This window comes from Rhinatrema bivittatum, chromosome 16, assembly GCF_901001135.1.
Source record: "Rhinatrema bivittatum chromosome 16, aRhiBiv1.1, whole genome shotgun sequence".
Classification (NCBI taxonomy): domain Eukaryota; kingdom Metazoa; phylum Chordata; class Amphibia; order Gymnophiona; family Rhinatrematidae; genus Rhinatrema; species Rhinatrema bivittatum.
This window is the reverse complement of record NC_042630.1, coordinates 31,141,373-31,158,890: the sequence shown is the minus strand read 5'-3', so window position 1 is coordinate 31,158,890 and position 17,518 is coordinate 31,141,373. Positions and strand designations below refer to the sequence as shown.

Sequence of the window (17,518 nt, the reverse complement as noted above, 5' to 3'; positions counted from 1 at the left end):
GGTTGAACGGCTTAGAGCCATTGAAATCTTAAAATCCACTGAGTTTTTCTCATGGCTAGTCTGGCCATAGGAGTGACGTGGATCATGTGGCCCAGCAATGGAAGAATTGATGGGCTGAGGCTATGTTGCATGCGCGCAGAGATGTGGACAATTTGATAGGATGTCTGCGTGGTTGTTGGGCAGGAAGGCCGTTGCAACTGTAGTGCCCAGATCTGCTCCATATGGGATTTATGGTAGTTGATCAGAATTCCCAGCCAAATGTAGTAGATTTATAGTGAGTCTTAGAGAATTTAGAGCTCCTTGTTTGGATTGACTCCTTATCGGGCAGTCGTCCAGGTAAGGAAACGCGTGAATGCTGTTCTTTGTAGATGAGCGGCAATCACTGCTAGGCATTTGGTGAAATACACAAGTTGTCGAAGCTAGTTCGAATGACAGAACTTGGTATTGAAAATGTTGTTGACTCACTATGAAGCGTATAGAAAGTCCAGAGAATAGAAGCAACCCCCTTGTTGTAGTAAGGAAAGCATGGTGCCGAGAGACACCATTTTGAACTTTTCTTTCTGAAGAAATTTGTTGAGATTTCTGAGGTCCAGGATGGGCGGAGGTCGGGAGGTCATCTGTTTTCTTTGAAAGTAGGAAATAGCAGGATTAAAATCCTCTGCCTTGTTGCATCCGGGGAATGGTATTCCGAGCCCTGGTCCTCAGTGGGATGGACCGTTCTGTTCTCTGGCAAGGTTGAAAAATCCAGGAGCCTGCCCGACTAGTGGAGCTGGTGTGATCTGAATATCAGTAGGTCTCCTGCAGGAGCGGTAAAAGGTCCTTCTAGCATCCCTCTTTGCTGTGCAAGAAACATAGAGAGCTGTCGCAGGGTCTCGCAGTGGTCTTGCAATTGAGCCACTGTCTGCTAGACATTGTGCACAAAGAGATTATCTGCAGTGCATGCAGATCAGCTAGTTTATCTTGGACTTTGAGCCGTAAATCAGGGGTTGTAAGCCAGGTTCACCATCTAGCACTAAGTCCTGTTGCTGGCAACGGGAGGACGTTTTGAAGCAATCACATGTTGCTCGAATTTCATGTGGATGGCAGAGAGGTTCCCCTTGGTGTTGTGTCAAATATAGCTGGTAAATAGCAATATGTGACACCAATATAGTTCTTGGAAGAAGTTACGACCTAGACCCTCCCGAAAACTTCTGATCCTTTTTAGTGACCAGGTCGAAAGGGATGGTTTCAGACACGTCCTTTACTTAGGTCTCGATGGGATCGGTGCCGAAGCGGGATTAGAGTGCCCATTGCTGTTCAAGGATCCCGGAATAGGTATAGGGGTCCATGGAGGCTCAGAAGGGAGAGTTGGCGTCGATGACTTAGGCTGTCATTGGTAGGTGCCACAATGGTGCGAATATCGATAGCTCCGGTGTTAGTAGATTCCGGAAGGCATCGAGGACAGCCTTCAATAAGCTCCTCCCTGGAAGCTGGTATAGGTAACGCAGCTACAGGGGGAGACAGGCTAGGCGTTACTGGCACTTCCACATGAATCTGTGATGGCTCAGTACCCGGCACCAGTGTCGATGGGGAACGCCTCGGTGCCTCGGAGCATGGAGACTCTTGTACCCGGGCCCGCTTCGCAATTGGCTCAATGGACATTGATGCCAGTATGGTATCAGTGTCGGTGACGATGTTTCGCTCTGTGCTCGGCCCGGTCATTCTCCAGCACCGAGGAAGCTGCCACCGATGTCCAGAATGGCGTCGGCGACGGACGGTTACTGTGCCGGTGACTATGATTCCCACGGTGCTCGGCCCGGTCATTCTCCAGCACAGAGGAAGATGTCCTCGCTGTCCCGGATGGCATTGGTGACGGACGGTCACGGTGCCTCTACTGCTCCTGGCATTGTTTCTCGCTCAAGGATTGCATGGGGCTCTGGCTGAGAACCCGAAGTATGGAGCATTTTCTTTAGTTGAGGACATCGACGGCGGCATCAACTGCAGTCGTGGGGGTATCGACGGCGACTGCAACGGGAACTGTGGACCCGGTGGGAGATTGCAGCAAGGACACTCGCGGGCATCGTGTGGCGGACTGAGGGTGATAGACATAGGGAGCAAGAGGGCCGCAATTCGGTTGGTAACCTGGGGTAACAGGTGACAGGAACCGACCGAAGAACAGGGCATAGTACTCACAGAGCGTCGATGAAATGTACACAAAGGGAGACTCGTGTAAGGAAATTATTTGTGAAGTAAAACGTCAAGTGTTTCTGTGAGGAAAAGTTGTGAGAAAAATCTCACAGAGCTCCTAAACACGAGGCAAACTGCAGCGTGGAAAAAAAAAAAGAGAGACTGAAGGGAGAACCCTGTGGACACAGGGATCATGGTATGCTGGGCATGCTGAGTGTGCCAGTCAAAGTTTCTAGAAACAGTGTGCCAGTCAGTTTCTAGAAACTTTGACAAAAGTGTTCCGTAATAGGGCTCCACCTGATGACATCACCCATATGTGAGGACTACCGTCCTGCTTGTCCTGGGAGAAGTATATCTGTACTTTTATATGAGTAAAAAGGAAGGCACTCCAAGTGAAGTTTTATAAGCAGTGTACGAGCAACTTCCATGCATACTTTTACACTCCCTATTGAGTCTCAGAAATGAAATTGCACTCTCTTTTGTCTGTAGTTTTTGGATGAGAGATCTAGGTGAACCAGCTCAGGTGAATAAAAAGTACATGCACAACTATTTTCATAAGCAAAGTATGCATATAAGTTATAAAAACTGAGGGCAATTACATGCACAGGTAATAAGTCTTTCCCACATAAATTATCTGCCTACTTCTAATACAGTAAGCACATAAACTTATGCAGCTCCTTGCATTAAAAAACATGTGCAGACTGACATATACATACATATTTTTGAGCAGAGATATGCAGTATTTTATAAAATGTACTTTATACACAGACATGTACCGACTTATGCACACTATCGAAAATCATATTCCATATTTCTCAGATAAATATGTATCTTTATCCAAATCAAGGGCAATTTATTTATCAACATGCAAGAAATAAGAGACAGCCATGACTGCCCATCTCCACTTATGAAAAAAGATCTCAGATCAAATGGCGTTCAAAGGCTACAGTCTACTTTATTATTCACATCTTCACAAACTTACCCCGGACCAAGTCTTATTCCTGCCATGGAAGACTAAGCAGTCTGATTTGAAATGGATTCAAGGTCGACTCAAATCACATCTCCCAGGCACCTGCAGTATTTGCCAAGCTAGGTGTCATCCACCAAAAAGTCTTTGCCCAGTTCCCATCAATGATCTTCCTAAGGGCCCCAGTACTGAGCCTATCCATCAGTCAGCTGGTAAGCCACAGCACCACATCAACTATGAATATGCCAAATGTTTGTAGGTACTTAGCTATTATTATTGTAGGATGCTGAATGGTAAGGTGGCCTGGGTTGTATGGCTATTCCTTTCACAGAGGCCTCTTTTACAAGAATGAGTCTCTCTCTCCCCTCACGTTTGACCTTGAGTAGAAGCCAGGCAACTATTGCCTCATTCAGAACCTTATTTGCCCAGCTGACAAGGCAGTCAATGGTGTCAGCACGGATTCACCAAGGGAAGGTCCTATCAGACGAATTGATTGATTTATTTGATTGGGTGACTAGAGAACTGGATCAGGGAAGAGAGCTCAATGTGAGTTACTTGGATTTTAGTAAAGCCTTTGATATAGTCCCGCATAGAAAACTCGTGAACAAAATGAGAAGCTTGGGCATGAGTGCCAAGGTGGTGGCGTGGATTACAAACTGGTTGACGGAGAGAAGACAGCGGGTGATGGCAAATGGAGCCTATTCTGAAGAGAGAACGGTGTTAAGTGGAGGGCCTCAGGGTTCGATGTTGGGACTGGCTCCGTTCAACATCTTTGTGAGTGACATTGCAGAAGGGATAGAAGGTAAAGTTTGTCTATTTGCAGATGATATTAAGATCTGCAACAGAGTGGACATGCCAGAAGGAGTGGAGAGAATGAGAAGTGATTTAAGAAAGCTTGAAGATTGGTTGAAGATATGGCAAATGGGATTTAATGCCAAGAAGTGTAGAGTCCAAAATTACTGAATGCGATGGGGGTGGGGGGTGAAGCGCTGCTGTGCATGGAACAGGAGAGAGACCTTGGAGTGATAGTGTCTAGCAATCTAAAGATGGTGAAGCAATGTGACAAAGCAATGTGATAGCTAAAGCTAGAAGAATGCTGGACTGCATAGAGAGGAATATCTAGTAAGAAAAAGGAAGTGATCATCCCTTTGTACAAGTCCTTGGTGAGGTCTCACCTGGAGTACTGTGTTCAGTTCTGGAGACAGTATCTCAAAAGGGACAGAGACAGGATGGAGGCGGTCCAGATAAGGGCAACCAAAATGGTGGGGTGTCTCCATCAAATGACTTATGAGGAGAGGTTGAAGGACCTAAATATGTATACCCTGGAGGAGAGGAGGAGCAGGGGAGATATGATACAGACCTTCAGATACTTGAAAGGTTTTAATGATGCACGATCAACAACAAACCTTTTCCGTTGGAAAGAAACCAATACCACTAGCAATCACGAAATGAAACTCCAGAGAAGATGACTCAGAACTAATGTCAGGAAATATTTCTTCATGGAGAGGGTGGTGGATACCTGGAATGCCTTTCCAGAGAAAGTGGTGAAGACAAAAACAGTGAAAGATTTCAAAAGGGCATGGGATAAATACTGTGGATCCCTAAAGACAAGGGGGAGGGGAATGTAGTAAGAGGCATGGGGGTAACTTGCTGGTGTGGCGGATACTACCCTTAACAAATAAGCCTTCATACTGTTGATGCAACTCCATCATTGCTTGCTGCTTCAACGGCAGGGGGAAAAGAGGAATTGGATTCGAGCAACCAACAAGGACATTGAACTGTACAGTCTGGGAAAACAAATAAGCATAGGGGTAACTTGCTTGTTGCAGCGGTTACTACCCTTAACCAAAAAGCCTGATACTCTACTTCTGATGCAACCACTTCAACAGCAGGGGGTGAAAGGAAATTGGACTCAAACAGAAACCAACAAGAGCCCTGACCTTGGCTGTTTGAGTTTCTGATAAGTATGGTAAACTGATAACTATGGGAGCTTGCTGGGCAGACTGGATGGGCCATTAGGTCCTTTTCTGCCGTCAGTTCTATGTTTCCTGTCTCCGGAATATTGTTTAGTGCAGGTGCTATTACTTAAATGGGTGAGGCTGATATCAAATCAGCTTTTCACCTCTTGCTTGTGCATGCAGATGGTGTTTTTCAAAGCCAATACTATTTGGAAAAATGCAGGCTATGGGGATATGCCATAATGTGCTCATGCTTTGAAATATTCAGCAAATTTGCTTTTCTGCTGAATTATACTGCTGAAGCGAAAATACTGTGGGTGCATTTTTATGTGTGCTTAGTCATAGTTCTAGTATATGGAATAACAAAACCACAGCACAGCAATTGGGATAGTGCTTAAGCCATGGTTGCATTCTTTTGATGACCACAGGTGAGGGGAGAAGACAACCTCTCTTCTTCCTTCAACGGAACAGATAAGGTGCATATATACAGAGTTGCATAATGTTATAAAAGACCAAATATGCCCATCACCTCCTTGTTTTGCGCTTGAGACTATAAAAAGACCACATGTGTCCTGCAGAAGAATTCAAGGTACTAGGCTTTGTTTCCATTCATGGCACACTTCAAATGGATCATTTTATCAAAATCTACATATAATGTGAGCAGGCTTTGGTACAATTGGGGAGACATTCAATAAATCGCAGGCTTCCACTGGAATGCAGAAGAAAAGAGAGACTTTTTTTGAAATAGAGCTGAAAAAGTGGCAGGTTTTTTGTTTGTTTTACTATAAAATGAATGACAGCAGATCTGTGCAGGACAACAGAAAGGCTTTAATAAATACACAAGCCTGCAAGAATACAAATGGTCAACAGTGAAAGAAAATCTCATCTGTAACAATAACTGTGCTCTGGTCCCTTCCCTGTTCTAATATTCTCCCATCTTTCCCTATGAATTATGTACCATCATCTACTGAAAACAATGGAAAAGCCATATAAACTACTACAATAAGTTAAAAATAGCACTAAAACTGTTAGCGGTGTATTGAAACCTCATCCCCAGCTCGTGAATAGACTAATCTTATCCTGGTTTTGCTCTATCATTTGCATGGATTGGTAGTTCTCATTTTCTTAACGCAATGAATGGGAAAATGAGAACTACACCTCCCTGAATGCAAATGGGGGTAAAGTGAAGCGTTGATCTGCCTCTTCAATTGACCTGGCAATCTATAGCTTAATGAGAATTTTTTTTTAAATAATGTTATCACTTATCCAGCATAGCTCTCTGCTTCAAAGGCAGGGGAGAAAGACCGATACTTCACCCAGTTCCAGCATAGCTCTCTGCTTCAATGGCAGGGGAATGAAGAAAAGTGGATCTATATACAGACAACAACCAACAAGGACTGAATAACATAGGCGGGGTAAACAAACATGGGTGTAGCTTGCTTATTGCAGCGGTTACTACCCCTAATTAAGCTAGATATTCCACTTAGATGCAGTTCCAACACTGCTCTCTACATTAATGGTGGGGGTGGAAGGGAAATAGCACCAAAAGGTTAATAAGAGCCAAGAGTAACGGATAAGTATGAGATTTTAAAAAAAGTACGAACCTTGCTGGGCAGACTTGATGGGCCGTTTGGTCTTCTTCTGCCGTCATTTCTGTTATGCTCCCAGGGGTTCCTTGCTTTGTTTGCCTTAGGTTTTATGGGATTGTATTATTTTTTTGCCTTAACTGATTTGTTGTATTGGTGATTTGATGTATTTATTATGTTATATTATAAGCCACCCAGAGTTCGTCAGAAGGACTTACGCCCCTGTTTTACCCCATTGAATGAAGGGAGCTATAAACAACAGGAAGGACAGCTCCCTGTGTGCACTAGGGCAAACGCAGGCGTGGCTTAGCCTGGCCCTTTTAACACGGAGGTCTTTCATCCCCTCCCCATAGTCATATATATGGACAAGATTAGCCTGTTCACTTGAGCTGGGGGTGAGGTAATTGTTAAAGGTGTGTGTTTATGGACTACCAAGAATGAATTATATTATGTCCCTGGACGCCATGCACACAATAATAACAAATAAGACGCAGAAAGCCCCCGCCTTACCGGATCCCAGTAGCACCACCAACCTGGCTGCGAGCTGATCTGACCGTTTAACCCCGGCCAACTGCAAGAAATTCAAAACGGGCGGGCGCTCGCGAGACACTACACTTCCCGGCAGGCAACGCGCACGCGCGACCCCACTCGCGGAAGCCTCGCGAGGTCAGATTCAGGAGCCCCGCCCCCTTTGGGGCTGCGGAAACCGGAAGGAGGGAGGCTGCATTTGTTCTAGTAGGAAGACGATAAAAATTAGCCGTATCTTCCCCCAACCCCTCGACCAGACTACAGCTCCCAGCGGCTCCGGGCCAGAGGTGGATGTCAGCTGTGTATCCCCGTCCGCTTGCCCCAGGGAAAGCAGGACGGTTGTCACCATGAACGTGGTGCTAGCCGTGAAGCAGTATGTGGCTAAAATGATCGAGGACAGCGGTCCGGGCATGAAGGTGCTGCTGATGGACAAGGAGACGGTGAGCGGGGGCAGGTGTGCCTTATCTATCCCACCGAGCTGTTTCCGTTTCTGACACGCAGTGTAAGCTGCAAAGAGGGCTGCCATTTTTCACCCGGTCAGCCAAATATGCTGAGCCAGTCCTGATTTTGGCTCATTGCAAGCACGGATTTGTAGTTCTGCATTTCTGAAAAACATCAATGGGGAAATCCGAGCTACAAGTCCAAGCATGCAGTGGGGTAAAGCCAGGCCTGGATTAGCGTGTTTGGTTGTGCTGGAGTAAAGTGACAATCCTATCAGCCTGGCACAATCTTGCAAGAGCTGCCATAACCCTGTTACGTTTATGTAACATTTTGTTAAGAGGCTAGAATATAATATAGGAGCTGAACCATAACTAGACATTGTAGCGTAATGAAAGTGTTGTCAATGCTGGGGACAGATTCTGGCAACTCTGACACAGTACAGTGTGCTCCGGCAGAGTGCACTGTTAGCCCGTGATTGGACGTGCGTTTTGGACGTGCTTGCTTTACCCCTTATTCAGTAAGGGGTAATAGCGTGTCCAACTCCCCCAAACCTAATAGCACCCGCAATATGCAAATGCATGTTGATGGCCCTATTAAGTATTCCTGTGCATTTTACTTTCAGAAATTAGCGCCTACCCAAAGGTAGGCGCTAATTTCTCCGGGCACCGGGAAAATGCACAGAAAAGCAGTAAAAACTGCTTTTCTGTGCACCCTCTGACATAATATCATGGTGATATTAAGTCGGAGGTCCCGAAAGTTTAAAAAAAAAAAGTAGAAAAAAAAATTTGAAATAGCCCCGTGGCTCGAAAACCGGATACTCAATTTTGCTGGTGTCCGTTTTCCGAACCCGTGGCTGTCAGCGGGCTCGAGAACTGCCGGCAAAATTGAGCGGCTGTCAAATCCGCTGACAGCCACCTCTCCTGTCAAAAAAGAGGTGCTAGGGACGCGCTAGTGTCCCTAGCGCCTCCTTTTACTGCCGGCCCTAATTTTAATAAATTAAAATACTGTATCACGCGCACAGGAGAGTGGGCGCTCGCTCATTCTCCTGCGATTTTACTGTATCAGCCCCTAAGTTAGCACCTGCCCGCCTATTTGTTCTCTCTCCATTCTGCTGTTGACTCATAATAACAAACCCTGCATTCACAGCACCAAATGGGAAGGCAGCTCAGGAGCTGCCAGAGATAGAAACCTATCCAGCAAGCCTCCACCCTTACACTCCCTTCTCCCCTTTGCTGCTAAAGGATGGGCTTTGTTGTGCCCACTCTAATGCTGTTCCTTGCCCAACCCCACCTGTAGATGTTGTCATATGCAGATGATAGGTGCCAGTCTGCCTTTGGTTGAGTCACTCCTTTTGGAAGGGATTATTAGGGAAGATTAGTATTAACAGTGGGATGACTGACTTTGGGGGTGGGGACTAGGATTGCATCGGTTTTATAATGGTATTTTTAGGTTTTTTTTGTTGATATTTTAGATCTGTGTTTGGATTTTTCTGACTGTGACTTGTATTTTATATTTGCTTGCATTTGTTGTATTTCAACTTTGTACTGAATTTATTATTTTGATGGCTACTTGAAGCAGCCTTCTGACTGGAAAGATGGGATATAAATCAAAATTAGAAATAGCTAGTTGTCTGATGGTTCTATTTCCATCCTTGCATAAAACTGTTCTGACAAAACAAGCAGACATATTTTGTTGTAAATTTCTAATCTCTAATTGAAAAGGATTTTAAAAAATTGTAGCTATTATATTAATATTCAAGTATCCTACCAATGATTTGACTGATGCTATAATTTGTTGTTTTTAACTATGCAGTTTGCAGCTTACATGCAAAGTTTGAATAGTGCAAAGCAGCCTAACCGTGCTAAAATAAGCCCACCTTCTGCAGGACATAAATATGCTGTCTCTGAGGAGAGTGACCAAAATGATAAAGGGAATGTAATGATTTCCCCATGAGGAAAGACTAAAGAGGTTAGGACTCTTCAGCTTGGAGAAGAGATGTCTGAGGGGGAGATAAGAGAGGTCTATAAAATCATGAGTGGGATGGAACCAGTAGACATGATTTGGTTGTTTACATTTTCAAAATGTACAAAAACTAGGGGTCACAAAATGAAGTTACTAAATTGTACATTTAAACTAATAAGAGAGAATATTTTTTACTTGATGTTGCATAATTTAAGCTCTGGAATTCATTGCTGGAGGATGTGGCAAAAGCTGTTGGTGTAGCTGAGTTTAAAAAAAGGTTTGGAGAAGTTCCTGGAGGAAAAGTCCATAAATCATTATTAAGGTGGACTAGAGGGAAGTCCACTGTATCTCCCCAGGCTAAGCAGTATGGAATCTATTATGCTTTGGCATCCTGCCAGGTACTTGTGACCTAGATTGGCCACTATTGGAAACAAGATGATGGACCTTTGGTCTGACCCAGTATGGCAAATCTTATGTTCTTATCTAGGCTTGGGGGTTTTCTAATTGTTTTTGTGCTAAGAGAACACACTCTTAACTTTTTTTTGTTGTCATGCATATTTTTTTGTTGCTGTTTTTAGACCAGTATAGTAAGCATGGTGTACACACAGTCAGAAATCCTGCAGAAGGAGGTATATCTCTTTGAGCGCATCGATTCAGTGAACAGAGAGACCATGAAACATCTGAAAGCCATTTGCTTCTTGCGACCTACAAAGGTATTCTTACTGCCTTTAGCACTAATCATTTGAAGCTGCACAGCTGGATACGTTGGTTTCCATCACCGTGTGTTTTACAATGTAGGGGAGAATTTTCAGATTATTTATAGTGGGACAAAGACTGCGTGTGCTTTTACCCGCGGAGCTTTGCAGAAGTCCTCAGACTGGAAGTACATATTTGCCGTGAGTACAAAGCACACAGGGTCATTTGTATCTGCTTTTTCTGCAGGTAGATTTCTCAGGAAAAGCATGTGCAAAGATCTGAAAATGACATGAATGGTTTTCCTCCCCAGGAAAAAAAAGCCTTTCATTACAGCTTAAAAGTGTACATATTGTTCCTCTGTTAGTTGCACTGAGGGAAGATGGTTTTCAGAGCCAATTAATGCAGATAAAATGCTTTTTCTTTACCTAAGTCACTTCTCTCCATATTTCAGCCATTTCTGGTGCAGTAATTCTGACTGCAGATCTTGGCATGGTGATTTGCAAGCTAGCCTAAGCAAGGGAGGAATTATGCTGATAGTTTTATCACCCATTTGCACTGGGAAATAGTCAGTGGAGGAGCAAGATTTTGAACCCCCAGGAGTTCCCTCTCCCAGTTTGTCCTTCACAGCTGTAAGCATACTCTGGAGTTGGTCAGTATGCGGTCTTTGATCTTAGATGTGTAGAAGTGGAAATGCTGTGATTTTTGTTTGAGATCAGAACTTGCTTAGTGCTAAGGCATTAGGTGGAAAAGAAATCCAATAAATAGATACATGCAGAACCTGTAGTATTTATTAGTTTTAGTGCTGATTTCTTCAAATACTAGCAGGCTTGAGCTACTTTATAAATGTCAGCTGTCAGGCTGTTCACTAGTTTCCAGTTCCATTAAAAGCTGGCCCCCTCTCTCGTCTGATTCTCTTTATCAAAACACTGTTTAGATCCAGAAAACAGCCTTTGAGAGCTAATCCTCTTGCTGTGCTGTTAAGGCTGGATTTTTAATGGCCCGCACATGTTAAATACAGAGGTTATGTGCGTGGCTGGTCCTTGTGCGCATTTTAAGAGGCCCGGCCGCACGCGTAACCTCTGTTACGCGCACAAGATCCGGGCCTCGGTAGTAGGGCGGGGCTAGAGGGGCCTGGTACAACGGCCATTTGCTGCTGTGCTGGTGCTCGCAACTTGCTCCCGCTCCTTTGCAGGAGCAAAACATAAGTTAAAAAAATGGGGTGAGGGTGGGAAAAGGGGAAGGGAAGTTAGGGTAGGGAACTGGGGAAGCCCGAGGATGCGTCGCCGCACGAGTTTGCTAAATTATACTCCTCCCCCCCCCCCCTTGCGTGCGCTGATTGGGATTTTATAACATGCGTGCACATGTTATAAAATCACACGCCCATGTGTGCGTGCCAGGTAGCGAGCACACATGGGCGCGCGCGTTCTTTTTAAAAATCTACCCCTTACTGTGTTACATGGAATGATTTTATTTCTGGCTTTGCTGTAGGAAAACTTGGATTATCTCATTCAAGAACTGCGGAAACCAAAATACAGTGTTTATTTCATCTGTAAGTATGCCTTATCTTGTCACCTGGCTTGAGTTCATTATATAACTTGGCAATTTCATTCTGCGTTCCCCCCCCCCCCCCAGTGCTAAAGATTGTGTTAATTTATTCATCTCGTCTGTGTGTGACTAATCTTGACATTTTAGTATTGCAACTCGAAACTGATTTAAAAAAAGTATGTATTCATACATATACCCACTACTACACAGCATTTAATATTTTAGAAATCCTTAAGAGAAGTAAAGCTGCTTTTTTTTTTTTTTTTGTATTATTGAAAATGTAAGAGGGAAGAGTATGTTTAAAAAAAAAAATATGAAAGCAGTGTGGGTCATCTTGAGGGAGCTGGCACTTCCAGGTCGAGGACATCTAGAAGGTGAGGTGATGTTGGGAGATTTTAACACATTGGGTGTGTGTTTGGAGTATCCTGTCTGCAGAATCGGTAAGATGTAAAGAAACCATAAACTCCTTTCAGAGGACTTTCTTCAGACAAATGGTCATTTGAACTTAGGAGAGAAGGCTGGAGAAAGTGTTTCCAGTGAGTGCCAGTGGTCATCAGACAGTATGGTAAGATCCAGCAGTCGAGGTGACGAAACATTGCACATAAGCCAAAGTCCTGGATTTTAAAAATAATGACTTTAGGAAAATGGTAATGCACCTTGAGGAGGCACTGGCAGGGTGGGAGGTTGTAAGAAGTGAGCTAAACCGAAAGGAGCTAGAGAAAGCAACGGATCTTTATGTTAAAGTCAATTCCAGTAAGAGGATAAGGAGTGATTTGGTTTTCAAAAGAGGTGCTGAGAAAACAAGGGCAAGAAAGGTGAGCATTCAAAACCATACAAGGGATCTCAAAGAGGAGCACGGGAAAATATAAGGCGAAGCTGAAAGAAGTGTAAGAAAGTACTTAAGAAGGCAGAGGTACGAGTGGAAGAAAAGACGGCTAAAAAGGTAACACGAGGTGACAGGACCTTTTTCAGGTATATCAGTAAAAAGAGGAAGAGGAGAGGCAGTATTTTAAAATTATGAAACAAAGAATGTGTTGGGAGGGGGAGGACAAGAAAAAAAGCAGGATAAAATACTTTTTTGTTCAGTATTCAGTGAAGGCTTTGGAGAAGGGCCACAGATCTAGTGCCGGGCTGGTTCAGACTAAGGTCCCTCGAGTCTTAGCATCCTGTCTCTGATCGTGGCCAGTCCGGGTCACAAGCACCCATCAGATCCTCAGTGGTTGATCCATTTCTTGTTGCTCACCCCACCCCCCGGGGATAAGCACCGGCTCTCCCAACTCTTCCTGGCTAATAACTGCTTATGGACTTTTCCTTCAGGAACTTGTCCCATTCTCTGCTGTTGGTTGCCTTGACCACATCCTCCGGCAACAGATTCCAGAGCTTGATTGTGCGCTGAGTGACAAAATACACCCTGCGATTTGTTTTAAATTTGCCAGCTGCTAATGGCCACACCATTTTATAAAAGAAAGTGTTTGTGTGGAACTATAAATACTGAACATGGACAAAGCTGTGAGACCGGACAGCACACAATTTTTAAACTGCCTACACTGGGACAAAGGCTGCTTCTTTGTCTGACAGACTGCAAGTTCTGTAATAATAATTAAAAGTCCTAGTGGAAATGCAGATGCTCACGTAGCCCGGTTTGTCTAGGAGGCTGGAGGTTTAGGCAACGGCCACACTAGTATTGCTGTCTAGCTAGATTATTACAGAGCTTTGCACTTGGGCACGGGAGGGAACTAAGCGGGTGATTTTTCTATCCAAGATGCTGGAGTAAAAGAAGGAAGACAAAAAAAAAAAAGACCATCCTGGATAAGAAGTCTTGCAGGTGGGATGCAACCTTAGTACTGTGGAAAGAGTAGCTGAGCAGATTGGATGGTGGTTTTCTGCATTATTTACTAGGTTAATGAGTTATGTTTAAGTTGGACAGAAACGTACATGTGGACAAATGTTACAGGGTGGCTATGCACCCATCTCTCCTGTCTACTGACTTCAGCCATGTACAGAATATGTTCACAGAGGAGGAAAGAGCGTCTGTAAATTTCTCTTTAGCTGGTTGTTAGATTACAATATGTGAGGCACTCTCCTCAATGAGTTGATGCAGTCATCATACTTGTGGCGTGAGTAGGTGATGGCATCCTGCCCACCTACAGACCAGTCTGGTTACAGAAGGCCTGTCCCAGGAAGACACCACCAAATACTTGACTCTGGGTTTATTACTTAAAACAAAAGGCCATCAGATACAATCGTTAATACTTTTGTGGAGCGCCGTAATTTGTTTTCCTTTCTGCCTTCTGGTTTCAGATTTCAGTAATGTGATCAGTAAGAGCAACGTGAAGTCCCTTGCCGAGGCAGATGAGCAGGAAGTGGTGGCTGAAGTTCAGGTATGTAGTTTGCTCTTGGTCACAAACTGTTCCTGAATAAAACAATTGCTGGGAATTGACCACTGTTTTACACAACAGATGACATGTAGAAGTGCGTATCTTCCTCTGCAGCTGATGTTTAAGTCTGTTTGCCCAATAAGAGCCCCTCCGACAATGGAAGAGCTCTCTCCCGCTGCCTGTGCTCCTTTCCACATCCTCTCATCAAGAAGAGAGCGCCCCCAGCTGGAAAGAGGAGGCACATGCAAAACTGGCTTTGCAGATTTAAACTGCAGGAGCCTTCTTCTTCTCTTAGATTTTCTGCCGAGGCACCGGGCTATTACCATCTGCAATCTGCTGCTTTCCTATATGTGGCCTGTATTCATATTTACAGTAAGCAGATGAGTCTGACCCCCTGCTATGGCTCTTGTGTTTTGCAGGAGTTTTATGGAGATTACATTGCTGTGAATCCACACGTTTTTTCCCTGAACATCTTGGGTTGCTCTCAGGTTTGGACTGTTTTACTGTTTTTTGTTTACAGATTCCTGATTTTATACACAAAATGAAATGGAAAAACCAAAAGCACCGAGCGTTTATTTGATTTATATTCTGCTTTTAAGGAACTTCAAAGCGGATTACGTTCTGGTCCTGTAGGTATTTCCCTGTCCCCAGAGGACAGGGAAGCAATGGTGGGTGAAGCGACTTGCCCAGGGTCACAAGGAGTGGCAGCGTGATTTGAACCCTGGCTTCCCTAGTTCATAGCCCACTGCTCTAGCCACTAGGCTGCTACTCCCGGATTGTTTTGGGGTTTGTTTTTTTAAATGTATATATTGCATAAGTCCTACTGGGGTTTGGTTTTTTTTTTTTTGTTTTGTTTTTTAAACTAAAGGTTTATTTCTCAAAGATCTTTGTCTGGTGTGCTATTTTTAAACTGCTACTTAGTGCAGCTGGAGGTTTTATTTTGGGTATGGTGGAATTACTGTGTCTGACTTATGAGGCATGTACATACATAGCTGATTCCTTTCTTTCTGCTTTAAAGGGCCGGAACTGGGATTCTGTCCAGCTGTCCAGATCAACCCAAGGACTGACCGCCCTGCTTCTGTCCCTGAAGAAGTGCCCGATGATTCGTTACCAGGTCTCCTCCGATATGGGGAAGAGGCTTGCTGAAGGAGTCAAGGTACCAAGTCACCATCACAAAAATGTCTCTGTGCTGCGGTGTGTCATATTTGTAGTACCTAGAGAAGGGTGGTGGCTAGGTCCTGGTGATAGTTTGCTTCTCATCAGAAGTTTCTCCACTCTCTGCAGTGCCTCATACTGTATGATCATGAGTGGATCTGCCTGGGACATCGCAGAGCAGTAAAACACTTAAAGCTGTGGGTCCAAATGATTAATCCTCTAAGAACAGGCTGTAGTTCTGTTGCACGGTGGCAATTCTGGATGTGATGCTGTGGCAACAGGCTCCATCTATCTGCATATGTTAAGTTTCTTGTGGATTAGTTCCCAATTCAGATATCACCATCGCACAGGAATCCAAGCCATGACTTTTCATAGTCGTTTTAATATCCATGGATAAAGACCATGAATGCTGATTGATTGCATCTGAGCACTGTAAATAGTTTCAGAGTGGTGCAGCCCTGATGCTCACCTTGTATCTCTCACCCATCTCTTTTAGGAGCACTTTAAGAGTTCTTTTCAGAAGATCACAGGCAGCAGGAATGCACTGCCTCTGTTTTTGAAGCATTTTAAGCTGCTTTCTTAGGAGCAGCCATGTTTGGAACCATGTCACAGATGGCAACACTCACACACACGCATATAGTGTGATCTTAATGCTTTGCGCAGTGTACATAGTATCTGTCATTATCTACCATACATCCGGTGTGTGTAAGGCCATTTGTGATTACTCTTGCAAATATGACTTAAAACATTAAAAAAAAAAAAATAACAGCTTCTGGGTAGTCTTGTGCAGGCAGACTGTTTGCAACGAGTACTTAATTAGTGCAGAAGAAACTCTGGGTAATCGCCAGCTACCTCCAGGTGACTTAGACTGGCCGTTGTTTGGTGGGCTTGAAGAAACATTAGTCTGACCCAGTTTGATACTTTTTATGTCCTCTTTCTTGTTCTGTCCCAGCATTTTACTGCTTCGTATTCCAGTGTTTTTGAGATTTTCAAGCTCTTCTACCCTTTCACCTACAGCAGGTGATCACCAAGGAGTATGAGCTGTTTGATTTCCGCCGAACAGAGGTTCCTCCGCTCCTGCTGATACTGGACCGCAGTGACGACTGTATCACGCCACTGCTGAACCAGGTGAGGTTGTGGGGAAAGAGACCAAAGTAGGCTCATAGATGACATTTTATTTAAAGTAGTGTTTTATATCAGGGCGTTTAAAAAAAAAAAAAAGAAATGTATATCCAGATCCAATGAGTTTCTTTCCCAGAGAGCTTACAATCTAAGTGGGTACCTGAGGCACTGAGAGACAAAGCAATTGGGTCACTATGTGGCAGAAACAGCATCTGAGCCCTGGTCCCTAGTTTATTATTCTAACCACTGGGCCACCCAAGCTCTCACCAGATCAGAGTCTTTGAGACTGGAAGAAAGAGAAATCTCTCTAACTTAACAAACCTGTCCAGGTGGTCCTGCAACCAGTCGGACTTTCGGAGTATCCACAGTGAACATGCATGAGATTGATTTGCATGCCCTGGAGACTCGGTTTGTGCAAACTGATCTCCCGTGTATTCATTGTGGATATTCTGAATACCTGACTGCCTATGGCTTTACCAGAACAGGTTTGTGAATGCTGCCTCTATCCTTCCTGCTGCTGCTCCTGGCTCGTGTCCTGCCAGGGCCTCTGTGTGCGTTTAACGTGGCGTGATGGGGCCCCAGGCTTGCTAGAAAACTCAGAGCGGGGGGTTTAAGAGGAGAAGTACACCATCGGACTTCTTTTCTCTGAACTGCAGTTGTAAAATCCCGTTTTGTGATTTGGAATGGAATGAAAGTGCAATTTTAAACATTTCTCCAAAATGCCTGGCCCTCAAACCCGAGGGAGGGTCTGCTGTTCAAGCCATCCACAGGGGAGGGGAACGCCCATCAGAGAGGAATACAAACTGGGTGAATTTCATATTTTGTTATTTGTGGGGAGAAGGGGATGTCGGGACTAGTGCTGAGGATAATGAACTGGGCTGCAGTGCCATCAGCTTCACAATTTATATTAAAGAGACTTGGAAAATGTGTTTATGGGCAGGTTTCCGGTTCAGTTTGAGCCCCTTGACATTTCTTATTGGGGATGGGGGGGGGGGGGTGCAGGTGGCCGGATTG

General features: G+C 44.4%; 1 protein-coding gene across 1 annotated transcript in view; it reads left to right on the top strand.

Moving 5' to 3' along the window:
* The first annotated feature begins 7,365 nt into the window (after nt 1–7,365).
* The window catches only part of VPS45 (vacuolar protein sorting 45 homolog), a 41,927-nt gene continuing 31,774 nt past the window's right edge, over nt 7,366–17,518 (top strand). Inside the window, exons 1-7 of the mRNA XM_029580733.1 lie at nt 7,366–7,645; nt 10,187–10,321; nt 11,793–11,853; nt 14,151–14,230; nt 14,647–14,715; nt 15,246–15,383; nt 16,400–16,510. Coding sequence (XP_029436593.1) covers nt 7,553–7,645; nt 10,187–10,321; nt 11,793–11,853; nt 14,151–14,230; nt 14,647–14,715; nt 15,246–15,383; nt 16,400–16,510 — 687 coding nt within the window. The 5' untranslated portion in view covers nt 7,366–7,552. The remainder of the gene's footprint in view (nt 7,646–10,186; nt 10,322–11,792; nt 11,854–14,150; nt 14,231–14,646; nt 14,716–15,245; nt 15,384–16,399; nt 16,511–17,518) is intronic.